The sequence below is a fragment of the Sebastes fasciatus genome, chromosome 8, assembly GCF_043250625.1.
Source record: "Sebastes fasciatus isolate fSebFas1 chromosome 8, fSebFas1.pri, whole genome shotgun sequence".
Taxonomy (NCBI): Eukaryota; Metazoa; Chordata; class Actinopteri; order Perciformes; family Sebastidae; genus Sebastes; species Sebastes fasciatus.
The window spans coordinates 32,509,276-32,530,806 of NC_133802.1; the positions used below are offsets into that span (position 1 = coordinate 32,509,276).

General features: G+C 41.1%; 1 protein-coding gene and 1 long non-coding RNA gene across 4 annotated transcripts in view; one reads left to right on the forward strand and one right to left on the reverse strand.

Moving 5' to 3' along the window:
* The window catches only part of cntn3a.1 (contactin 3a, tandem duplicate 1), a 356,340-nt gene that overhangs the window by 329,415 nt on the left and 5,394 nt on the right, over window positions 1–21,531 (forward strand). For all 3 annotated transcript variants that reach the window (XM_074645147.1, XM_074645149.1, XM_074645148.1), the window contains 10 exons: window positions 804–931; window positions 4,770–4,945; window positions 11,811–11,928; window positions 13,174–13,332; window positions 13,538–13,687; window positions 14,679–14,749; window positions 15,195–15,429; window positions 16,986–17,101; window positions 17,352–17,538; window positions 19,996–20,108. In XM_074645147.1, the coding sequence (XP_074501248.1) occupies window positions 804–931; window positions 4,770–4,945; window positions 11,811–11,928; window positions 13,174–13,332; window positions 13,538–13,687; window positions 14,679–14,749; window positions 15,195–15,429; window positions 16,986–17,101; window positions 17,352–17,538; window positions 19,996–20,108 (1,453 nt within the window). The remainder of the gene's footprint in view (window positions 1–803; window positions 932–4,769; window positions 4,946–11,810; window positions 11,929–13,173; window positions 13,333–13,537; window positions 13,688–14,678; window positions 14,750–15,194; window positions 15,430–16,985; window positions 17,102–17,351; window positions 17,539–19,995; window positions 20,109–21,531) is intronic.
* Window positions 1–21,531, reverse strand: part of LOC141773278 (uncharacterized) — a 376,505-nt gene that overhangs the window by 201,975 nt on the left and 152,999 nt on the right. The window lies entirely within an intron of this gene.

The window sequence follows — 21,531 nt, forward strand, 5'->3', positions numbered from 1 at the left end:
GTATTTGTTACTGGTGTTCTAGCCTGCTGGTTTCTTCTTAGTTTAGTTCAGCATTTATCCTTCGTACTGTATTTCTGCCTCAGCTAACTCTCAGTTTTTGTTTCCTGTTTTTGTTTATTGAGACTCACCCTTTGTTCACTTTACCTGCCTGCCTGGTGTCTTACATTTGGGTCCTTCTCTTTTGAACTGAAACAGATTTAGGTCTTTTCTTTTTGGCATTATGCTGCGTCTGCCTCTTCTTCTTAACGGTGTATTTAGGGTGCCGTGTCTCAACCATCATGTCGCGCTGTGTGCAGGAGTGCTGGATGAACTGTATTAAAATGTAAATGCACGTAGTTACACCCAGAGTTTCTTACAATAGGTAACAGCCCAGTTATATGGAAATGTTCCTATTCCATTTTTAGGTTATTTATGTCTGCTGAAGCAATATTTCTAACATAACACTTCCACAGTGTGAGTCGATCTATAACACTCAGTTATTTAGACTCCCCCCTTGATATCCCCTTGAATTCCAAAATGAGACTTTCCTCCCATCAAGTGATCCTGCGCCGTCCTTATCAACTCAGTGCTGACAAATCAAACTGTAACTCTTCACACTGAGTTCCTCCTTATGTCACGCTAAAGCACAGGGAGCCAATTAAAACTCACTGAGATAAACTCCGGGCTAAAGTGGAAATGCTTTAGGACACTGGACTTGCTCATTTAGAAAAGATTCTTATGCACTTCCTTTATTAACCCTGCACTGGTGCACTGGCCTAATATGGTGATATATATATATATATATATTCTCTTTTTATCCACAGAGTTACTGTGTTGGATAATGGCAGCCTACGGATTTCCAATGTTTCTAAAATGGATGCTGGACTCTACACGTGTGTGGCCAGAAACCAGTTTGGAGTAGCGAGCAGCGCCGGCAGCCTTTTGGTTAAAGGTAAAATATTATTCTTATTATTTATTGTTTATTTTAATAGCTGCTTCTTTGGCAACAACTGCTGTTACACTACACATACAGTAAATAATACATCAATAATCTCCATTTATTAACATTATATCACAATTATACCAAACTGTACAATTACACAAACACCAAACATGTAATATATTAGACATTAAAGCTGCAGTGGGTAGAAATGGAGGAAATATTTTTTTAAGTTATTTTTCATTTTCACGGTCGCTATAACCTGACAGTAGTGCATGAGACAGGTAATCTGAAAAAAATCATCTACCTCCGGTGCTCCTAACGGCATCTACAAGATTTCACAAACCGGAGAAAAACAACCAATCAGAGCTGATCTGGAGTCTGCCGTCTCTGAGCAGCTGTCAATCACTCCCAAACCCATGAGAAAGTTTGTGACCTCGCCGCCATGTTGACATCATAGGTGTAGAAAGAGAACTGGATACAGCGTTGGAGGCGGGGCCCCGTTCATTCCTATGAGAGTTGCTCAGTGGCCCATTAAGCCTAAATGGCTCAGCTTTCGTCTGGGGAAAGTACCCGGATCTTGGCGCGGTAGTGTCCGCTTGGTCACATGACTCTGTCACGGGTTCCCATCGTCACGCCGTCGTCACGGCTTGAGCTCCAGCCTCGGTCTGGGTCTCACTCACATGAACGGAGGAAGGGAAATAACTCTGGATTCAGCTATTAGTGCGTTTTACAACTTATTTTTTTAAATAATATCCGCTGAGTTACAGATGTCTCTTTCCCAATGTTAGTCCACAGGAAAAAGTATTTTTGGGCCCAATGGCATCACGTGACGGACACACAAGTTGTAGTACTGCCGTTTGGCCACTATGAAAGTTCGGATCGACGACTGGCGCTCTTCCTGGGGGCTTGGTTGAGATCTGCTGAGGAAATACCAAGCACCGCCCACCAGCCGGAGCACACTTTCTCATTTTACAGCTAAACCGTGCACTACAAGATGATTCTGAAAACATCTGAGGAGAGAAATAGGCATTACAGTAACAGAATATTAATTCATATTTGACCAGCTCTGCCTAGTTTGACCGTTTGATCGGAGTTTGCGAGTGATTGACAGCTGCCTCCGTTGAATGAACAGCCAATAGGAACGCTCTCTATCTCTGAAATGACCTGTGATTGGCCAAAGTCTCCCGTCACGGGCTAGATTTTCTAAAGTCTGAAAACAGAGCCATGAGGAGGTGCAGAAGTCTAGTTTTCTCTCAGAACACTTGAATTACAATATGCTGAAAGGTTATTATGATTTTTTTGCCAATTAATGCCAAAAACATTCTGCCTACTGCAGCTTTAACAGCTTTTTGTCCTGTATTTTAGGAATGGGATTGTTTGTTGTTATGTGTTAAAACCTTTAATGAAATCCATTTGAACATCAGGTCTCCTGCAGGTTTTATTATCGAGCCCTCATAATAAACTAACACATCATCTACGGTTGTCTGTGTTTCGGAGGAACACCGAACAAATGATGTGGCGGTCGGCGGCACAAGAGCTGCGAGACATGAGCGACCGGTGCTGCATTTTAAAAAGAACCAACGCTGACCCTCGCTGAACAAACAATCCAGAGACAGAGCCGCTATAAAGACTCCCCTCTTCTTACCTGACAGATATACGGTCCAATTAGCTGATTGGCAGCGGCTGGAGGAAGCGAGACATGAGGCTCATTGCTTTCATGCTCCTTTATGTTTAATTCATACCTTCTTTTTTTTTTTTTTGCACGGTGGCTCATAGCCATGCTCGGTTTGTTTAAGATTTCAATCCATTTAAATCACACACTTCTGCAGCGCAATGAATTTTCTGGGTCTTTCTAAAAGAGCAGAGTCAACAACAGCGCTCTATTAAAATGCCTTTTGGTGATTCCTCCTCACACATTTTTTGAATTGCAAATTGGCTTTCATAGAAGTTCAATTTCGCTTTCTTCCATGAAAAGAGGCTTTTCTGTACATGTACGAAGGGAGCTGTTATACGTATGTCTGTGTATTTAATCATATTGGTCAGAGATGGAAGGTAAATTTAATATAGTACGAAATACATATTACATATAACTCACTGTTAGTTTAATCTTCCCTACTGCTCACAGGTCAGCGTATCAATAATATAACGCTGATAGGAAACATTATTGATTTTATTGTTGATTAGGGCTGCAACTATAGATAATTCCCATTATTGATTACTCTGAAGATTATTTTTTAAATTAATTGATGAATTGTTTAGCTTATAAAATGTCATCCCAATTTCTTAGAGCCCAAAGGTGATGTCTTCTTTTTATTTTGGTTATACAACAGTCCAGTTTATAATGATAATAAAACAGAGAAAAGCAGGAAGTTCATAACCCAAATATATATAATTTATAATAATAAAACAGAGAAAAGCAGGAAGTTCATAACCCAAGTATATATAATCTATAATGATAATAAAACAGAGAAAAGCAGGAGGTTCATAACCCAAGTATATATAATTTATAATGATAATAAAACAGAACAGAACATTATATAAGCAGGAAACAGAAAATATTTTGTCAGCTTTGCTTGGTAAAAATAGTAAATTATTAAATCAACCAAATTATTGAATTTAATTAGTTCAGCAAAGTTGTTGACGATAACATTTCATATCAATTAAATTAAGTTGTGAATGTTATACTCTGTACTACAGTAAGACTGTCTTCGGGATGCTGAACACAGTTTTCTGTCTAATTAATTGCAGTTAATTGCGTTTCACCTGGCGTCTCGGGGGCGAATCATTCCTGAGATTCCACCAGCGGTTGATGTCAGTCACCGCGTCATCCCAGACGTGTTATTTTGTCTAAACTGAACCTGCAGGCGCGCTGTTTAAGATTCCTCCGAATGCGGATACAACACCTCCCAGCGATTCCTATGCTAATTGAAATGGAAACATTAAAATCCAGCATGTATGTATACAATAGAGAGCAGCCTCCCTATGGCTGTGTTGAAGTAGATTGTCATTCCATAGGTTTACAGGATGAGAGCTGCCACGCACGGAGTACACTGAAGGGAATGAGGGAGCCAATTTGTGATTTTCCTTCCAGTCATAACAGGAAATGAGCGTGACAGCTTAGAAAGTTTTACCCCTCTCATTCTGCACCCGGTGCCAAACTTCCTCGAAGACTCACCTGGAATGCACCGCCATGACCGGTCGGCTCTCCTTAGGGGGTGCGAGATAAACAAGCTGGCTTGTTTTGATAGAGCTGAATATAGACCTTTACTCCCTCTGACATGCTGCATTGGCTTGCCTGTCCATTAGCTGCTTATGACATGCATGCATAATTCACAGTGGACTGGTGTATGGGCCCTCTCAGCCCGCGCTATATTCTGTGCACCGCGCCGCTGCTGAATGAGACATCCAGCCGAGACGGACCAAAGATTATGTTGATGCGCGCCACGCTGAGGATGAAATAGGATGCCTTTTTTGTCTCGGCACAAACAGAGCCAAATTATAGTCTCGGATCCGACCTGCCTTAATGGTGGAGTTTTTCCTTTTGTTTGTTTATTTTACTCTGATATATCAGACCGTACTCTGATTTATGAAATTCAAAAGAAAGAGGCTGCAATAAGCTCGCTGGCAGACTCAAAAGTAATTTATCTTGTTTATTTAACATCCAGGGGCTGGATCTGTTTTTGAGTGTGGCATGTTTTTGCAATTATTTCTCAATGTTCAGGGAACATAAAGAAGTAGAAAACAAGCTAGCTGAAAGGAGTGTATTACTATATGTAGAGCACACAGTCTGGACAGTCTGGACAAAGGTACATCTGCTCTTTCTAACTCGGTGCTCTCCTGTTTACAGAGCCCACTGCGATCACCAGTCCAGCAGGTCATCTGGACGTGACCGTGGGCGAGAGCATCGTGCTGCCCTGCCAGGTGTCTCACGACCCCACGCTGGACCTCAAGTTCACCTGGTTCTTCAACGAGCAGCTCATCCACTTTGGGAGCCACTGGGCTTATTTCGAAAAAGTTGGTGGGGTAAGTGCAATAATGCCTTTAGGTCCGTAGCCAGCTATGAGGTCACCGAGGTCCGGACCTCGGTAAACATTTCCTAAACCCGCTTGAAAATGAGAGACAACTCAATAAGACAAACATCTGTGGTGATGAAGATGTGCCAGGTGAGGTGAGGTGAGATGGCAGTGTGTGGCGGTCAACACGGTGTCTCCAGTGCGCTCTGCACAGCACAACAAGACTCGGTCAAAACCGAGTACATGTCTGGACCGTGTTCGGTCAGTTTGTCAATTTGTGGCTAAATTGTTCCACTAATAGTCAGTGGTCGTGTCTATAATGTTAAATCCAGGGGTACACGTCCACCAGGTCCGGCAAGGACACTAGGGGATGCGCTGCTCCACTCAACGGGCAGTTCAAGCGGTGACGTACCCCTAGTTTTCTGCTCGCCGTTTCAAAGAGGAAACAACATGGAGGTCTGCTCTTATACTTTCTGTTATTCCGTCTAAACGATCCACCAAAATCTACTTCTGAAAAACATTTTAAGCGAGATATAGGCGATGATACCTGTAGTGGCTATCTTTAGTCTTCATACTTCTATCTTCGTCTTAACTTACTTTCTGTCAATAACCACAATTCAAGGACGACAACACAATGTTTTACGCGTTGAGTCGGCCCGGTAGCAACGCCAACGCCAACGGCAACGGTAAAACAACCGTGTTGCTCCACCGGTAACTCGTTTATTTACAACAGAACCTTTCGCAATAAAAGTCATTTCACAATAAAATTCACTTCCTGTCCCTTTGTCACATGTGTACGGAAGCTGCACAGGATGAAACTCAAATTAACAGTGGTCAAATACAGGGAGGAATCACACCATACAGTATATAGTCACAATATTCTCTCACATTTAACTGAAATATATTTCTCATTGAACTTCAGCAAATAATATTATCCAAACAATAAACATAAACTTGGCAGTAGTAAAAGGCGCTTACAATGCCATTGCTGCTGAATCTGTTTTCATTTTAGAACTAGATCGCCTAGTTTCACAACTTGGTCCAAGTTTCGTGAGCCGGACGCGTCGCGCTGGACGGATTAATTTGCATAAAATACTGTTCCCGCCTTTTCATTTTGAAAGAGCAACGGCCAATGATTAAACTCCAACATTTGTCCGACTTCATCACTCAGTCAGTTAGTGACAGACTTCGGCGTTTGTAGGGTTGGCCCTCTGCCGTCCAGCCAAAAACTATATGAAGACTAAGATCGTACTTTGTGATATACAGTATGCACAGTAAGCTATCAGAAGATATTATTAAAAAACTATTGATGCTCTGTTCTTTACTTGCTATTTGATGTTATCTTTGATTTCTGTTACCGATGATGATAATGTCATCAGCTGCTGAGCGCTCCGAGCAGCACACAGTTTCCCTAAATTTTGTCTCCTCCAGAGACCAGAGTCCCACACAGGTATTCTTGTAATATTATAATAGTGTTATAATATATAATAGTTTTTCCTCAAAATTTTACAACTTTTTTTCTCGACTTCTCAGAGAACACATGCAGATCTGGAATATGTTTTGAATGTGCAGAACTTTTTGAATACGAGCAGAAATCTTGTTGAAACACATATGAGCTATTAAACTCCAGGGGTTTATCAATTAATTAAAATGAATTGATGTAGGCTTCAGTACGATTGACTGTGAATAGGTGCCACGTGCACATTTAAAGTGCAAAGGAAGAGGGAGGAGTTAATCATGCCTACATGTTATTAAATGACAAAAGTTGATCTACAGGAGAATAAATGCCTGAGAGCCTTACTGCATTATATTCCATTATATTTTATATTTTAAATGGTCACCTGGTGCCTGAATTTAGTGTTTTCCTTTACATAAATAAAGACATTTCCACCATAAATTGGTGCTTAAAAACTCACCAGAATGCAGGAGTTGGTTAAGGCTTAAAATGTCCTGGTGGAGGACCCCAGACCCCCCCGCTTAATATTATCCATTAAAAGAAAACCTTCTGGACCTTACTAACTTCTAAACTCCGGCTACGGCCCTGTTTAGGTCCTCTGTGTCTTCAGGGTAAAAACACATGGAATCAAACTCATAACTGTGTGCTTCAGTAATGGAACACACAGGTTTCTAAATTACCTTTGAACACTTTATCAAAGCTGAACTACAAAATATATTTGAATCACCGGATTCTTGTGTTTACCAAGTAACATTTCCTGAGATAAAAAAACAACATGTACTTCTATCTCCTCTTGACAGATTGAATGTGGTGCCTCTGTGCTTATGACTTTACCACTTAAAAAAGCTTCCAGCATCTGAAGATGCTCAAAGTGAAGCCGTATGTAAATAGTTACACTCTCTAAAATACTCTGAACATCATTCTCTACTTCCTATTAGAGATGAAATGTTACGTACAGTACATCCAGTAGTTTAGAGTGACTCATAAGGAAATGAGCTATTTGAACTCCATTACAACGATCGTTAACACATTTACGTCTCGTTCCTCTACAGCTTCATTTCAGCTTCATCCTTTAAGGGGCGAAGTATTGAACGCTCGTTCATGATGAATCATACGGATGGGACTAAACAAGAGCTCTGTGTTTGCCTGTTGTGCTTGTTAATAACACCTCCTCCATTGACAAAAAGCAGCAACCGACTGATTCATTATGCAATGTTCAGCCATGCATTACATTTGATCATCTAACACCAAATATTATTTCTCTTTTAATTAGGAAAAGCAATTATGAGGCCTTAGCTTCTTTATCACCTCTTGTTGGGGTTTTTTTTTCATCCGGCACGATAACAACAACAAGAGCTTTATAATTGCATGAAGCTCTGCAGTTCATTCAAACACTTGACTCCTCCGCACCAAACCCACGCCGACGTGGAGACGCGGTGGTGGATAAACTTTTGACATATTGATAATGAATGGTCGCGTTACTTAAACTTTTCCTGATTATGACACATGCTTTTCAGTTTTCTCGACTAATAGCTGTGAAGTCAAGGAGGTTAAAACTTGTAACATATAGCAGTGAGTCATTGGCTTGTACGTCAGGTGAAGGCATCATCAGTGTAGCTCGTGTAAGATCTAAGTACTGCTCCCCTAAATGTGTGAATTGATTTGACTTTTTACACTCGAATACTTTCTCAAAGTTCAAATATCTGTTACAAATAGAGATGAAATGTGCCTCTTCGATCCATCACAGAGTAAACTGGAGAATATCAATTTTAAATAGCTGAGTGAGTCATTACTTAATACCTTAAGGTATCTTGAGTAGAAATCAAGTAACAAACTCTTGAGCGCTGCATAAAGCTGCCTTCACGTGATGAGAATTTTGATCTTCGCTCACCGCGAGGTCGGGCACAGAGCCTCGCAGAGACAAAGCAAAGCACAGGTATGATATTCCATCAAAAAGTACACAAAGATTGAGTTCACTGAATTGAATTCACTGATTATGTTTACATGCACAAATAAAATTCCACTATTATTCAAAACATGACAGTATTCTGCGTTTGATACGAATCATGTAAACAGCATATTCTGTTTGGATATTTTGAACAAGGCTTTAATCCGAATGAAGCATTTTCCAATTAAGACATGTGGGATATGCTGATACTATTCAGGTTTTAGGAGCATTCTTTTGACATGTATACATTGAAAGAAAGAGGGAGGCTGCTTTCGCACGGTCGAACGCGTCCGCCACCGGTTTTGTTAATCGGAGTATTCATGGTTGCATGTAAACAGGAATTTTCATTTTCATAAGCCATGTAAACACTTTAGGAATACGTAGGAATATTGGCTTCGTCCGAAATCACATATTGTGCACTACATACTCAATAGTTGTACTATCGTTCAACATACTTTGTATGAATAAACAGTAGTACTGTATGTATCTTTTTGGATGCACTGCGTACTAAATAGCATGTTAGTATGAAATTTCGGACGCAACCATTGTCTTTTTCGGAATAATGGCAAAAACCAGAATATTTTGTGCATGCACACATAGTCACTGTTTCTAGGCAACAGCAGCAACAACAACAGATGCAGTTGTTATCTCATTGGTTGCGCTTTGAAAAGTCAGCGGCAACTGAGGTCAAAGTTGAAATCATTCCGTAATAATCAACTTCGAGCGGTGCGTCTTCCCAAAAGAAAACAATGGCATATCCAGCGCTGAGCGATTTTACCACTGATTATGTGCGGGCAGCTCCACGGCTCAGAAATGGAAACAGATTTGGCACAATTATAGTATATCATGGGTTAATGTTATTTTCAAATTCACTGTTGAAATGATGACACAGAGTAGTAACGGTTAAAAATCACATCATGTGAAACAGCTTCCTTTAAGTCTGCTGGTAGAGAATACGCTGCATCCTCCAAGTGTTGAATGATAGGAAAGCTGTGTGCCTCCAGCGATATTTACACCGACCTCACTGTTTGAGTTGAGAACATTTTTGCAGCTCCAAATAGAGACACGCTCCGCGCACGTTTATCGGGCTAATTGTTCCTACCAGAGCTGCAGTCACACTGCTGTTAGGGTTGTGATTGGTAAAGTGATGAGACTCATGTTCGTGTCTATCTGGAAAGTTTTTTCATTTGGAGACATTTTAACCACAGACTGTAGAGAACAAACTGAAATACACTTTCCAACTGAAATAAGATGCTGAATATTTTTGGTCTGATATACACTTATATTACTTAAAAGGCTGAAGTATGCAGACTACTAATAGAGTTTACTCTATTACTGCTAATAGACTAATAGAGTTCTTGGCTGTCCATTCACAACCCATCATTTCACAATGTACGAAACTCTTAATTAGCCCGCTGCCATCATAAGAAGACAGCCACATTGGCTACACTTTATTTTTTAAATGCAAACATTTCAATTACCCTGATTACTATTAGAAACAGCTTATGGTACTTTTCTCCTCTAATCATCAATTGAGACTCTCTACACAGCTCTTTTTTCTGTTCCTACAGTCTCTAAGTCAATAGCTAAGAAAGCCTTTATGTTTATAGCTTCTTCAACTATCTCATCTTTCCACTTGTTATTATAGGATCAGTTGTACATGTCCGTAAATAATAATACCTCTTTAATTACGTTTTATGACTGCATTACTTACTCACTGACATTAATCTTTTTCTATAAAACTGTAAATGAATGATCCATGTTCATGCTGTGCTTTGAGTATGAACTTCTTATTTTGTACGTCTTATAAGTAGGGCTGTCAAAGTTAACTTGATAATAACGCGTTAATGCAAATTTGTTTTAACACTACTAATTTCTTTAAGGCAACTTGTGATTTTTAGGTTATAGCGGGCTCAGTTTTAAAGTTAGAGTGAAGATACTGGCATCATATGAAACTAGAAAACCTGATGAATCCATTGGTTTTAACCATGTAATGCTAAATAACGCTCCAAACTTCAAAAGGGGTCCCTTGACCTCTGACCTCCAGATATGTGAATGAAAATGGGTTCTATGGGTACCCACGAGTCTCCCCTTTACAGACATGCCCACTTTATGATAATCACATGCAGTTTGGGGCAAGTCATAGTCAAGTCAGCACACTGACACACTGACAGCTGTTGTTGCCTGTTGGGCTGCAGTTTGCCATGTTATGATTTGAGCATATTGTTTTATGCTAAATGCAGTACCTGTGAGGGTTTATCTATAATTGTTTTGTGTTGGTAATTGATTAAATAATAAGTAATTTAATAAATATATACATACATTTGCATAAAGCAGCATATTTGCCTACTCCTTGCCTCACTTGCCTATATGTTGATAATTAAATACTTGACAAATCTCCCTTTAAGGTTCATGTTGAACAGATTAATCACGATTAACTCTGGACAATCATGCAATTAATGGTGAATAAATATTTGAATCGATTGACAGCCCTACTTATTATTTGATGTTAGTTTTGTATTTTGTTTGACTAGTTGTGTCACATTTGTATTAATTACACTTTTGTCTAATTATCTTGTTGTTATTTTAGTTTTTTGTTAAATGTTTAAATTGTGCTTATATTGTGTTATTGTCCCCTTGAAGACCACATGGTACATCTCAAGGGGTTCTCAAATAATAATAAAAAACTTCCATATGTAACCCAACACCCTATAATTCATGACAAGGCCGCCTTAACATAAAGCAATTTATGCAATTTATAAAGTCTTGTATATACAGACGTGACCTGCAAGAGACCGAGAATGCCATTTACCTTTTCTTCTATGACTAAAAGCCACTCAACATATGATAAATTTATTTTTGTAGGACTTCTTACAGTCTCACTTGATTTCATAAGCAAACTCAGAGCTTCTTTTTTTTCATGCTGTATATAAAATGTTCCAAAGTGAGCGATCTGTGACCCGCTCCATCCCCGGCTACATTATTTTAATGATGGCAGGGAGAGTTTCAAAGAGTGAATGACTTGCAGCAACTGAACTTTTATCTTTTATAAAAACGTCCCTGATTATGCATCAAAGTAATTATCGAGTCTCTTACCGTTCCACAGTGCCCTTACTTTCATAGATAAGATATCAACGCAACATTATAACTTTAAAGTTCAAAGCCAATAATGCATTTGGCATTGAATGGTTGTCTGCAGATTAAATTGAATCAGAGGGAATAAAAAGGGATCGAGCTGAGAGCAGCTACAGCACAAAGAGCTGTCCTTATAAATGATCACTAAAGCCTTCGCTCAGTCATTTGGTGCGTCCCTGGACTTGTGTTGCACCTTTTCTCCTCCATTATGTAATAAAATTAAATCACTGTGACATTGCTCTTGTTTCTGCAGTACTTTTACTTCAATTTTCTAACATTTTGCTGTTTTTCTTTACTCTTTTTGTCGTCTTTTTCTCCTAACTTCTGCACCGACAGCGCTCGGCCGGTGACATCATGATCCGGAACATTCAACTGAGGCATGCTGGGAAATATACATGTGCCGTTCAGACCAAGGTGGACAGCGTGTCTATTGCCACTGATGTGGTAGTCAGAGGTGAGGATGTTAGAAAAAGAATCAAACCTTGAAGTCACGTTTGTTGTTCTGCATTGACGAGTTATGTCTGTTTACACACATCGCCGCTGTAGCTACATTTAGCGAAGCCATTTCTACTACAAACCATCTACTGGCAAAGAATGTAAACACAAGTACAACAGCTGACAGTATGGCCAACACGTTCTCGTCACTTTAAGGTCGAAGTAAACACGTGATTAATGTTGTGAATACAAATAAAAACACTTGCTTAGGTTGAAGATAAGATAAGATAAGATATACTTCATTGTCCCACAGGGAAATTTCATCACACAACATACCAAAGTCACAATGTACATACACGCATCAAACATGGATCATACATACACTCATGCATTAACGTGCTTAAATTCACATGTTGAGTGTGAGACAGTAGTTCTTTAAAATAATAAAAGGTAATAAAAGACAATAGTGTCTAATACTAAAACCAGGTATAATCATTCCAGATAATAAATAATCAATTTACAATAGATTGGTTCTCAATAAAATCATATCATATAATACTAGACCTACTTGAATGAATTTTTGGAACGATTTAGGCAACAACTCCACTTTATTTTAGGAAAAAACAACATGGTTGGGCTTAAAATGACTGTGTTTGTATAGTGAAAATTAAACTCAACATCCAATGACGGCTTCTCAGATGGTTCTGTGTAACAAACCATCTAGCGGGTCAGGCTACTTATGACTCCTCGTCACAGGTTACATACATTCATTCATTGTGGATTTGTGATTTTTCCCTGACAATATCCTTAGACTTTTTCATTTGAATCTTTAGAGGAAGTTAAACTATCAAAAAATGCAACGATTAGAAAAGAAAATGCAGAAAGTTATATTCAGGTATTTTCTTCCTTCCTATCCTGTTGATCGTCTCGTGACCTCTCTGATTCACCTTGCAAACCGCCACATGGGAAACCACTGCTGTAGGGCATGTTATGATCTTTTTATGTGCTAAATTGTAGAACAATAAACTGCACTTAACAAAAAAAAAAACATAACAATGTGTTGTTTTGTTCCTATTTTTTTTATATTTTTTTGTTCTTTCAGTGTTTGGACAGATTGTAGGGCGGTATTATTCTCGTCCTGAAACTCTCTTTCTAATCAGTCTGTTACATCTGCTCTAATTACGGCCCACACACTCGTTCTTCTGCTTCTCGTCTTCATTAATCTCTACAGTTTATATCCTCCTGTGACTAATTATGCTTCCAGGTCCCCCCGGCCCCCCTGTGGACTGTCAGGTGACTGAGATGACAGAGACCACTGCCTCTCTGTCCTGGGGACCCGGGATGGACAACCACAGCCCCGTCCTCAGCTACACCATCCAGGCCAGGACGCCCTTCTCTCTCGGCTGGCAGGCCGTTACCACGGGTAGGCCGGTTTCATCTCATCTCACAGTCTGAGTGTAAAATGTGATGTTAGTAGATATAAAAAAGATCGTGGGGGGGACGTGACTGGTATCCGTTTCAAAGACCACACATGAAGTGAGAGTAAATAACACATCACCAGCTTGGCTAACTTTCAGTGGCAGATCTTTGCAGGGTTTTGATGAAAGGTATTCTGTGATGTCTCTCAGTTCTGGAGCGGCTCGGGGGGAAGCAGCTGTCATCCACCGTCGTTGACTTGAGTCCCTGGGTGGACTACGAGTTCAGAGTCCTGGCAACCAACAGCATAGGAACGGGAGAGCCCAGCAAACCCTCCAAAAAGGCCCGCACCAAAGAAATGCGTACGTATCAGAAGCTCCTTAACGTTTCTTCTGCTGCCAACATCGACAACAATTGTTTGCAAATTATGCCCGTTGTATATATACAGAGAACTCCTACTTCAGGACTGCAATTACATCCCTTCAAAGTGCTGCGTTGTACCAGTGCATTTCAGAGAATTCTTCCTCAGGGTGCACAACACATGAATGAATTAAACACACAATAAATATGTTGACGCCTGGCAGCCTTAGTCAGACAGTTTCACCTGAGTGTGTGGAGAGAGGGGAAAAACAAGCCCGCTTTAGGGCAGTGCATAGAAAATACACATAATAGACCCTATATTTGTTCCAGAACCAACGTGAATCAAATCTAGTCAAAGGAGTCGATTAAAAAGAGATTTCAATTGACATTTTACAATTAAATCACCCACTCCAAATGCGTAAATAAGAAACCATACACATAGAGTTTTTATCCATATCCATATCCATAGATAAGTACACATGTACACACAAACATTTATATGGATGAACTAGGGCTGTCAATCAATTAAAATATTTAATCGTGATTAATCTTAAAACGTTCCACTCACGAGGTCGTCAATACGACATGAGGGGACGTTCATATGGATTCTTTTCGTGAACACGGTAAACAAGAACACATTTGAAGGCACCATAACGTCACAAAGCTTTGAATTGTGGGTAATTCCCTCAGGCAAAGTCTGCAGAAATGCGGACTTACGGAAATGTGCGAGAGTGGACGTTGGGATTGGGCCAGTATCTTTGTCCATCGTGAGTCCGACAGCGTCAGATCAGTGTAACGTTAAATCGGGGGAGTACTCTTTAAAGTAGGAATTTAAGAAAGGTCTAACTCCTGAATATGTTGGACTTAAATAAGTTGACAATAAATATTGAATAAATTAAATACCTCCAACTCTGGTAATTTAGTGGTGAGCAACAGAGTACTGCTACAGATACTTGACTGGTACTTCTTCTAACGCTGTGGTTGATCTGTTAGTTCCCAGAGTGACTCCGGCCAGAGTGAACGGCGGCGGCGGAGGACGTTCAGAGCTGGTCATCACCTGGGAGGTAAACTTGTATTTACATACGTAACATTTTTGTTTGGAGTTGATATTCATTTTAAAAAAAACAACACAAATTTGACATGTAAATATGAAATATACGATATATAAACCTGTTAATATTGATACCAAACACAACAGTAATGGACACGAATGTTAATATATTTCTGACTTCACTTTAGTTTGTTGTTAATTTCTTTAAATGTGAAATTGAAACAGAATAAAGAATAACTTTACAGCTCTGTTTGGATCGTTCCGTTTCATTTCTCCTCAGTATAAAAGCTCTTAAGCAGACAGAGTGATAAGTTCATGCAAGGCTTGCAAGTACAGTACCGCCCTCAGCACTTTTCCTCCTTATGTGCCCTAATCTGTGCATAGCTGCATTTCTTGTAGGTATTAATATCTTTAAGATCAGTCATCTTGAGTCATTCCTCTGACTCATTCCTCCTTAGCCCGTTCCCGAGGAGCTGCAGAGCGGTCCGGGCTTTGGCTACGTGGTGGCTTTCCGCCCACTCGGGGCGCAGGGCTGGATGCAGGCTGCTGTCACGTCCCCGGATGCCTCCAGATACGTCTTCAAGAACGAGAGCATCCCTCCCTACTCCCCTTACCAAGTCAAAGTCGGGGTTTACAACAACAAGGGAGAAGGCCCTTTTAGTCCGGTGACCACCATCTACTCAGCGGAGGAAGGTGTGTACCATTACAACTATACAGCGACGCATGTGTTAGCTTAACACTTACACAGTGCCAGTAATTACAGATCAGATTGGTTTTAGTCGTTGATTGCAAGATGAAGAGAGTTCTGCAAAGCCATGCATGAAAAACAAATGGACCAACTCTCAGGTTGACATTTGTCAATTTCAAACTGTCACTAAAAGTGAACAAATCCTGTTTCCAAACACCCTGAGAAAACTTATTTTCCCAAACAGTTTCTTAAAGGGATAGTTGAGGTGTTTTGAAGTGGGTTTGTATGAGGTACTTATCCATAGTCAGTGTATTACCTACAGTAGATGACGGTCGACACGCCCCCAGTTTGGTGACGCAGACAGGAGTTACCGCACAGAACCAAACTAATGTACTGCTGTGGACGGGGCCGGCAGCAAAACGTATTTTAGCCACCTAAAAGAAAGGCCCACCTAAAAACAATCACTATCAGTTTAAGCGTACGCTATATTTAGAATATTTTCACTGCTTTATCTCACCATCAGACAGCCCTTTCCAACGGGGAACTGAAGCCGTTGTATCCATCTATGCTCTCGCCAAAGCCACCAGACTCCATTGAAAAAAACTGTAATTTTACCTCGCGGGGGTTTCTGGTCTACCGCTGCCTCGATCCGTTAGTTAATTTGTGCTATTTGTGTGACTTTGAACTAACCATACACGGACCAGCCACGGTCCATACTCAGTTTTGACCGATTCTTGTTTCAGAGGAGTCTGGTGGCGAGTCTTTGGTGAGAGCATAGATAACGGCTTCAGTTCCCCGTTGGACTGTATCGCTGTCTGACGGCGAGGTAAACCAGTGAAAATATCTAAATATAGCGTACACTTAAACTGATATTGATTTTTTAGGTGGCTCAAATATGTTTTGTTGCCGGCCCCGTCCACAGCTGTACATTGCTTTGGTTCTGTGCCGGTAACTCTTGTCTGTTTCTCCAAACTGGAGGCGTGCCGCCCGTCATCTACTGTTGGTAATACACTGAAAGTACCTCATACAACCCCACTTCAAAACACCTGAACTATCCCTTTAATGTGATCAATGTGGTCCTACATGAATACACAACATTTCTGCCAAAGTTAAAACAGTTTGGGTTATTTCGCATTTCTGTCTGAGCTCTTCTCAACGGTTCGAGGTGGGCTGGACTCATTTCCACGCACCAATCGGGATTCAGCAATATTGTACCAACATTTGGTGACATTTGGAGTTGTTTGCTGCTGTGGAGAGACAGCACTGTCAAACTAATCTGATCAATCCACACCCACACAGTCTGAGGAGGTAGATCAGATGAGTTTATGACTAGTAAACACTTAATACATTTTTTTCTGAACTAAATTATTGCACATTTATTGATGAATACTTATTGTTACAGAGAAGATTTGGACGACAGTTTTCAGGGTCTGTAACGTTGTCTTTCCAGGACTCCCTCCTCCTCACACAGTACATTCAATAAGTCATTCCTTAGACGTGGGTGTAGTGAATCCGTGTCCTCCTCCTCTTCCTCATCCTGACTATCCCATGTGCCTTTCAGAGCCCAGCAGAGCTCCGGGGAGGCTGAGGGCGAAGAGCGTATCAGCGTCGGAGGTGGAGGTCACCTGGAAGCCGTTGGCCTGGAGCAACAACCGTAGACGCATACTGGGCTACGAGGTCAGAACCAACACATGCCCACATAATAGGGATTGTACTAATGTAGTGGACAGTGCCAACAGCTATAAGCAGTGGCATTATATCTTGGATAACGATACGATGACCTTTTTGTATTGGTGTCTATATAATTATTCATACAGTGTATGAGCGCCGTGAAGCCCTCCAGGATTCAGGCCCACAGTAGTGCAATTACAGACGGAACGATGCGAGCTGATTAAGTATAATCTGTGTGTTTGTTGTGTGTGTTTAGTTGCAGTACTGGGGTGAGAGGAAGAAGCAGGACACAGCCACCGTGATCAGGACGGTGGGGAATAAGACTTCAGTCCTCATCAGGGACCTGGAGGGCAGAAGTACCTATTACATGTCCCTGCGGGCCTATAACAGAGCCGGAGTGGGTCCACAGAGCATCGTAGTCAATGTCACCACCAAGAAACCACGTAAGGACTCTCAGTATACTGTAGGGTGGGGACTGACTGTGGTGCATCGTCCATTTGGTAATTAATGTGAAAATAGGAAATATTCACCGCACAGGAGCACCTTAAAGGCACCACATGGAGGATTCTTGTTTATCCGTTAACCGTTTTATTTATTTAACTGCCACGCCCACGGTTGGAGTCCCGGCCGGGGGACCCTTGTTGCACGTCATCCATGTTTTTAGAGGGCTTAGGTGCTGTGCAGCCATTGGGGTATGGGGAGTGGCGGGGGGTTTGGGCGTCCTCCCCCAAGTAAGAGCGCCGGGCTTTGAAGCTAATTTTCGTAGTGGCCAAACGATGTCCGTCACATGATGCCATTGGGCCCCAAAAATACTTTTTCTCACAGACTTACATTGGGAAAGAGACGTCTGAGGCAAATCAACTCTTCAGTATGAACACTCTAATAGCCCTTATTTAAATCATCAGGACCTAAAAGTTGTAAACTACTGTAAAAGTTGCACTAACAGCCAAATCCAGAGTTATTTCTCTTCCTCCGTTCATGTGAATGAGACCCAGACCGAGGGCTTGGAGGCGGAGGTAAAGGAAATGCTACCGCGCCTGCTCTACGGGCCCAGTGGATGCGGAAGATGGCCCGATGATCTGGGTACTTTATCACTCGGCAGTCGAGCCATTTTGTCTTCATGCGCCACTGAGCAACTCTCATAGGAATGAACCGGAGCCTCCAACGCCGTATATAGTTTTCTTTATACCTTCAAGGTCAGCCCCCCAAGAAAAATTGAAGGTTTACATCATTTTGGATGCTTATTATTACTTTAGATAATGCCCAAAAGGCTTAAAGACAAAACTTGCTGTAGTTGAATATTTTATTATTTACTCATATCATAGCCTGTCAGATTCAGAAAACAGAAACAGTCAATTTTCTTTGTATAGCCCAATATCACAGATCTGCCTGAGGCGGGCTTTACAATCTGTACAGGATACGACATCCTCTGTCCTTTACTGTACGACCCTCTCATCGGATGAGGAATAACGTAACCAGAAAAAAACCCTTTTAACAGGGAGAATAAATGAAAGAAACCCCAGGAAGAGCAACAGAGGAGGGATCCCTCTGCTAGGACGGACAGACGTGCAGTAGATGTCGTGTCTACAGAGTAACAACATAATGAAAATACAACATAGACAATCCATATGACAAAAATTCATACATATAATACGAATATGGATCCAGGAGGACGTCGAGCAGCTTCCAGGCGTTGCCAAACAGATAGAGCCTGAGCAACACGACCTCCTCTCCACCATGTAACCTGGAGAGACGACTTTTGTTTTTAGTTCACAGTTGCTTTGGTAATCTTAACGTATGGTTCCCATGCCGATACGCCCCTTTGGACTGCATTGACTGCGTAACATCACACATTAGTAAACAACCAGTTTCGCCCCTGTTTTCTAACAGAATAGCTGGTAGATGATTCGCTCTCTCAATCACAGCACCCTCGTTCTCACCACCCTTCCTCGGTACCGTCCCATGCGTCGGCTCGTCTGGATGCTCTCCACGTTGTTTTTCTGCTGCGCAAAAACACGCTGCGATGGCTGGGGAAAATATTGATTTTAGAAAAGCAAACTTCGACGTACTGTATGTCGAAGCAGCCGCATCAACTACACGTCTTGACAACATGGAGCTAATGCATGAGAACTGTGAGGAGAGGAAGAGGGAGCGAGGCTGGATGACCCATAATCAGGTCACTATAGTTTATAATAATGCAGGACGGTGATGATTCATGCAGGATGTACCGATGCACATTTACCCCGCGGAGGTTCATACGAGACGGTATAGAAAAATTCCCATTGCAGAGTTAAACAACACAAGAAACTTCTTGCACCGATGAGTGTGAAACTGAGGGACGTCATGACTCATGTATTACTCCTGTCACTTGATAGACGCGGCAAATCTGTGATGTAAATGCCAGTTTAATTTACGATCACTTTGTACGATTTGACGCGCAGGCCTCGCTAGAGAGAATGATGAGATGTTCCCTGCTGAGACATTTCCTATAAACGTTACCTCTTTATGTTGTTTCACACTTTTCTTCCTATACGTCACCTGCGTGTCAGTGAGCGTACACGTGTGCGTCCAAGATTCAAACAACACTCATCGAAGCAATAACCTCTGTGGCATTTAAAAACCCCACAGGGCTTTGACAGATGAGTAGCACCTTATGTTCATATAGGCTAATAATATACATTCAATATATCACAGGTTTAATATATCACACTCACACAGCCGTACACACTCACTCCCACACACACATATATTCCTGCTCTCTCCTAACAGTGGCATGATAAACTGGTAATGAGAAAATCTCCTTCATGCTGAGTTGATTCTGGACTTCACAGTTTATCGACCGAGGGGGGGTTTGTGTTTTTTTCTCCCTCCTCCTCTTCCTCCTCTTTGTCCTCCTCCAGCGCCAAGTCAAGCCCCGGTCAAAATCATGTGGAACACTTCCAACTCCAAGGTCATCCTGAAGTGGGACCAAGTCCACGCTCTGGAGAACGAGTCAGAAGTCACAGGATATAAGGTACGACGCAGGGAAACTTTTACACTAGTTAAACCGGACTGGCTGCAGCTCCGACGACTGAGTGGTTTTATAGAATAACAGAGAATGACAGACTGTCACTTGCTCCATTTACTCCATATGAGAGCACTTTTTTTCTTTGCCAGTTTTGGCTGCACTCATTTATGAATACAGTACACTGATTTTGCTGATAAGTGAGGAAGCAGCTGAACTTCTCACCGTGGAGTTAAAGCTGGAGTCTGGAACTTTGAGCAAGTATGATAAAAAAAAAAGTTATTTGGTAACACTTTATAATAACCATCATTTATAAATGATAGTTAGTTACACTTAGTTTATAGTTATTTTACTGTTAACAAACAACAAAATGATAATTAATAATGTTTACTAATTATACCCCCGTATATACCCCCATAGTCGGGGGTATATAGCGCTCCGCGTGTCCGTCCGTCCGTCCGTCCGCGTGTCACACTTTCGTTTCCGGAGCAGAGCTCTGAAACTATTTAACTTAGGAACTTCAAATTTGGTATGATAGTTGACAGTGTTGTGTAATTATGCCTTTTGGTTGTTAGAAGTCCAGGGTGCCCAACATTTATTACATTTTTCAAAAAATGCCCTACATTAGTACAGGTCAAGCAGCGAGCGCGGGGATGTGAGCCATGCTCACTTTTGCCTTGTTTTTAACAGTAAAATAACTATTTACTAAGTTTAATGAACTATCAATTTGCCATTAATAAATGATGGTTATTATAAGGTGTTACCAGTTATTTTTATAAATCTCATTTTCACTATATTTCACTATATCGTGACAGTAGTGCATGAGACAGATAATCTGTGAAACAAATAATGTAGCTGTCCTTAAAGCAGATGTCCATCACTGCTCGCGAACCTCGTGAACTCCGACCAAACGGTCAAACTAGGCAGCGCTGATCAAATGTGAGTCAATATTCTGTTACTGTAATACCTATTTCTCTCCTCAAATGTTTCCAGAAACATCTTGTAGTGGACTGTTTAGCTGTAAAATGAGAAAGTGTGCTCCGGCTGGTGGACAGTGCTTGGCTTTGATTCGACAGTTTTCGACATGGCTGCCGGGTCACACACTTTCTCATTACAGGCATTACAGTAACAGAATATTAATTCATATTTGATCAGCGCTGCCTAGTTTGATCGGAGTTTGTGAGTTTCGCAAGCAGTGATTGACAGCTGCTTGAGAGACTCCTCGGCTCTGATTTAGTTGTTTTTTGGCGCGGTGGAATCTTGAAAAAGCCTTTAGGAGCACTAAGAGGAGACAGAGGAAAAGGATTTTGTACTGCTGTCAGGATATAATGACCGTTTTATAAAAATAACTTTTCATCACATTTGCTCAAAGTTACCATCTGCAGCTTTAACTGCATTTAATTTGGAAGTGCAGTAAGCCGCCACGTTCTAA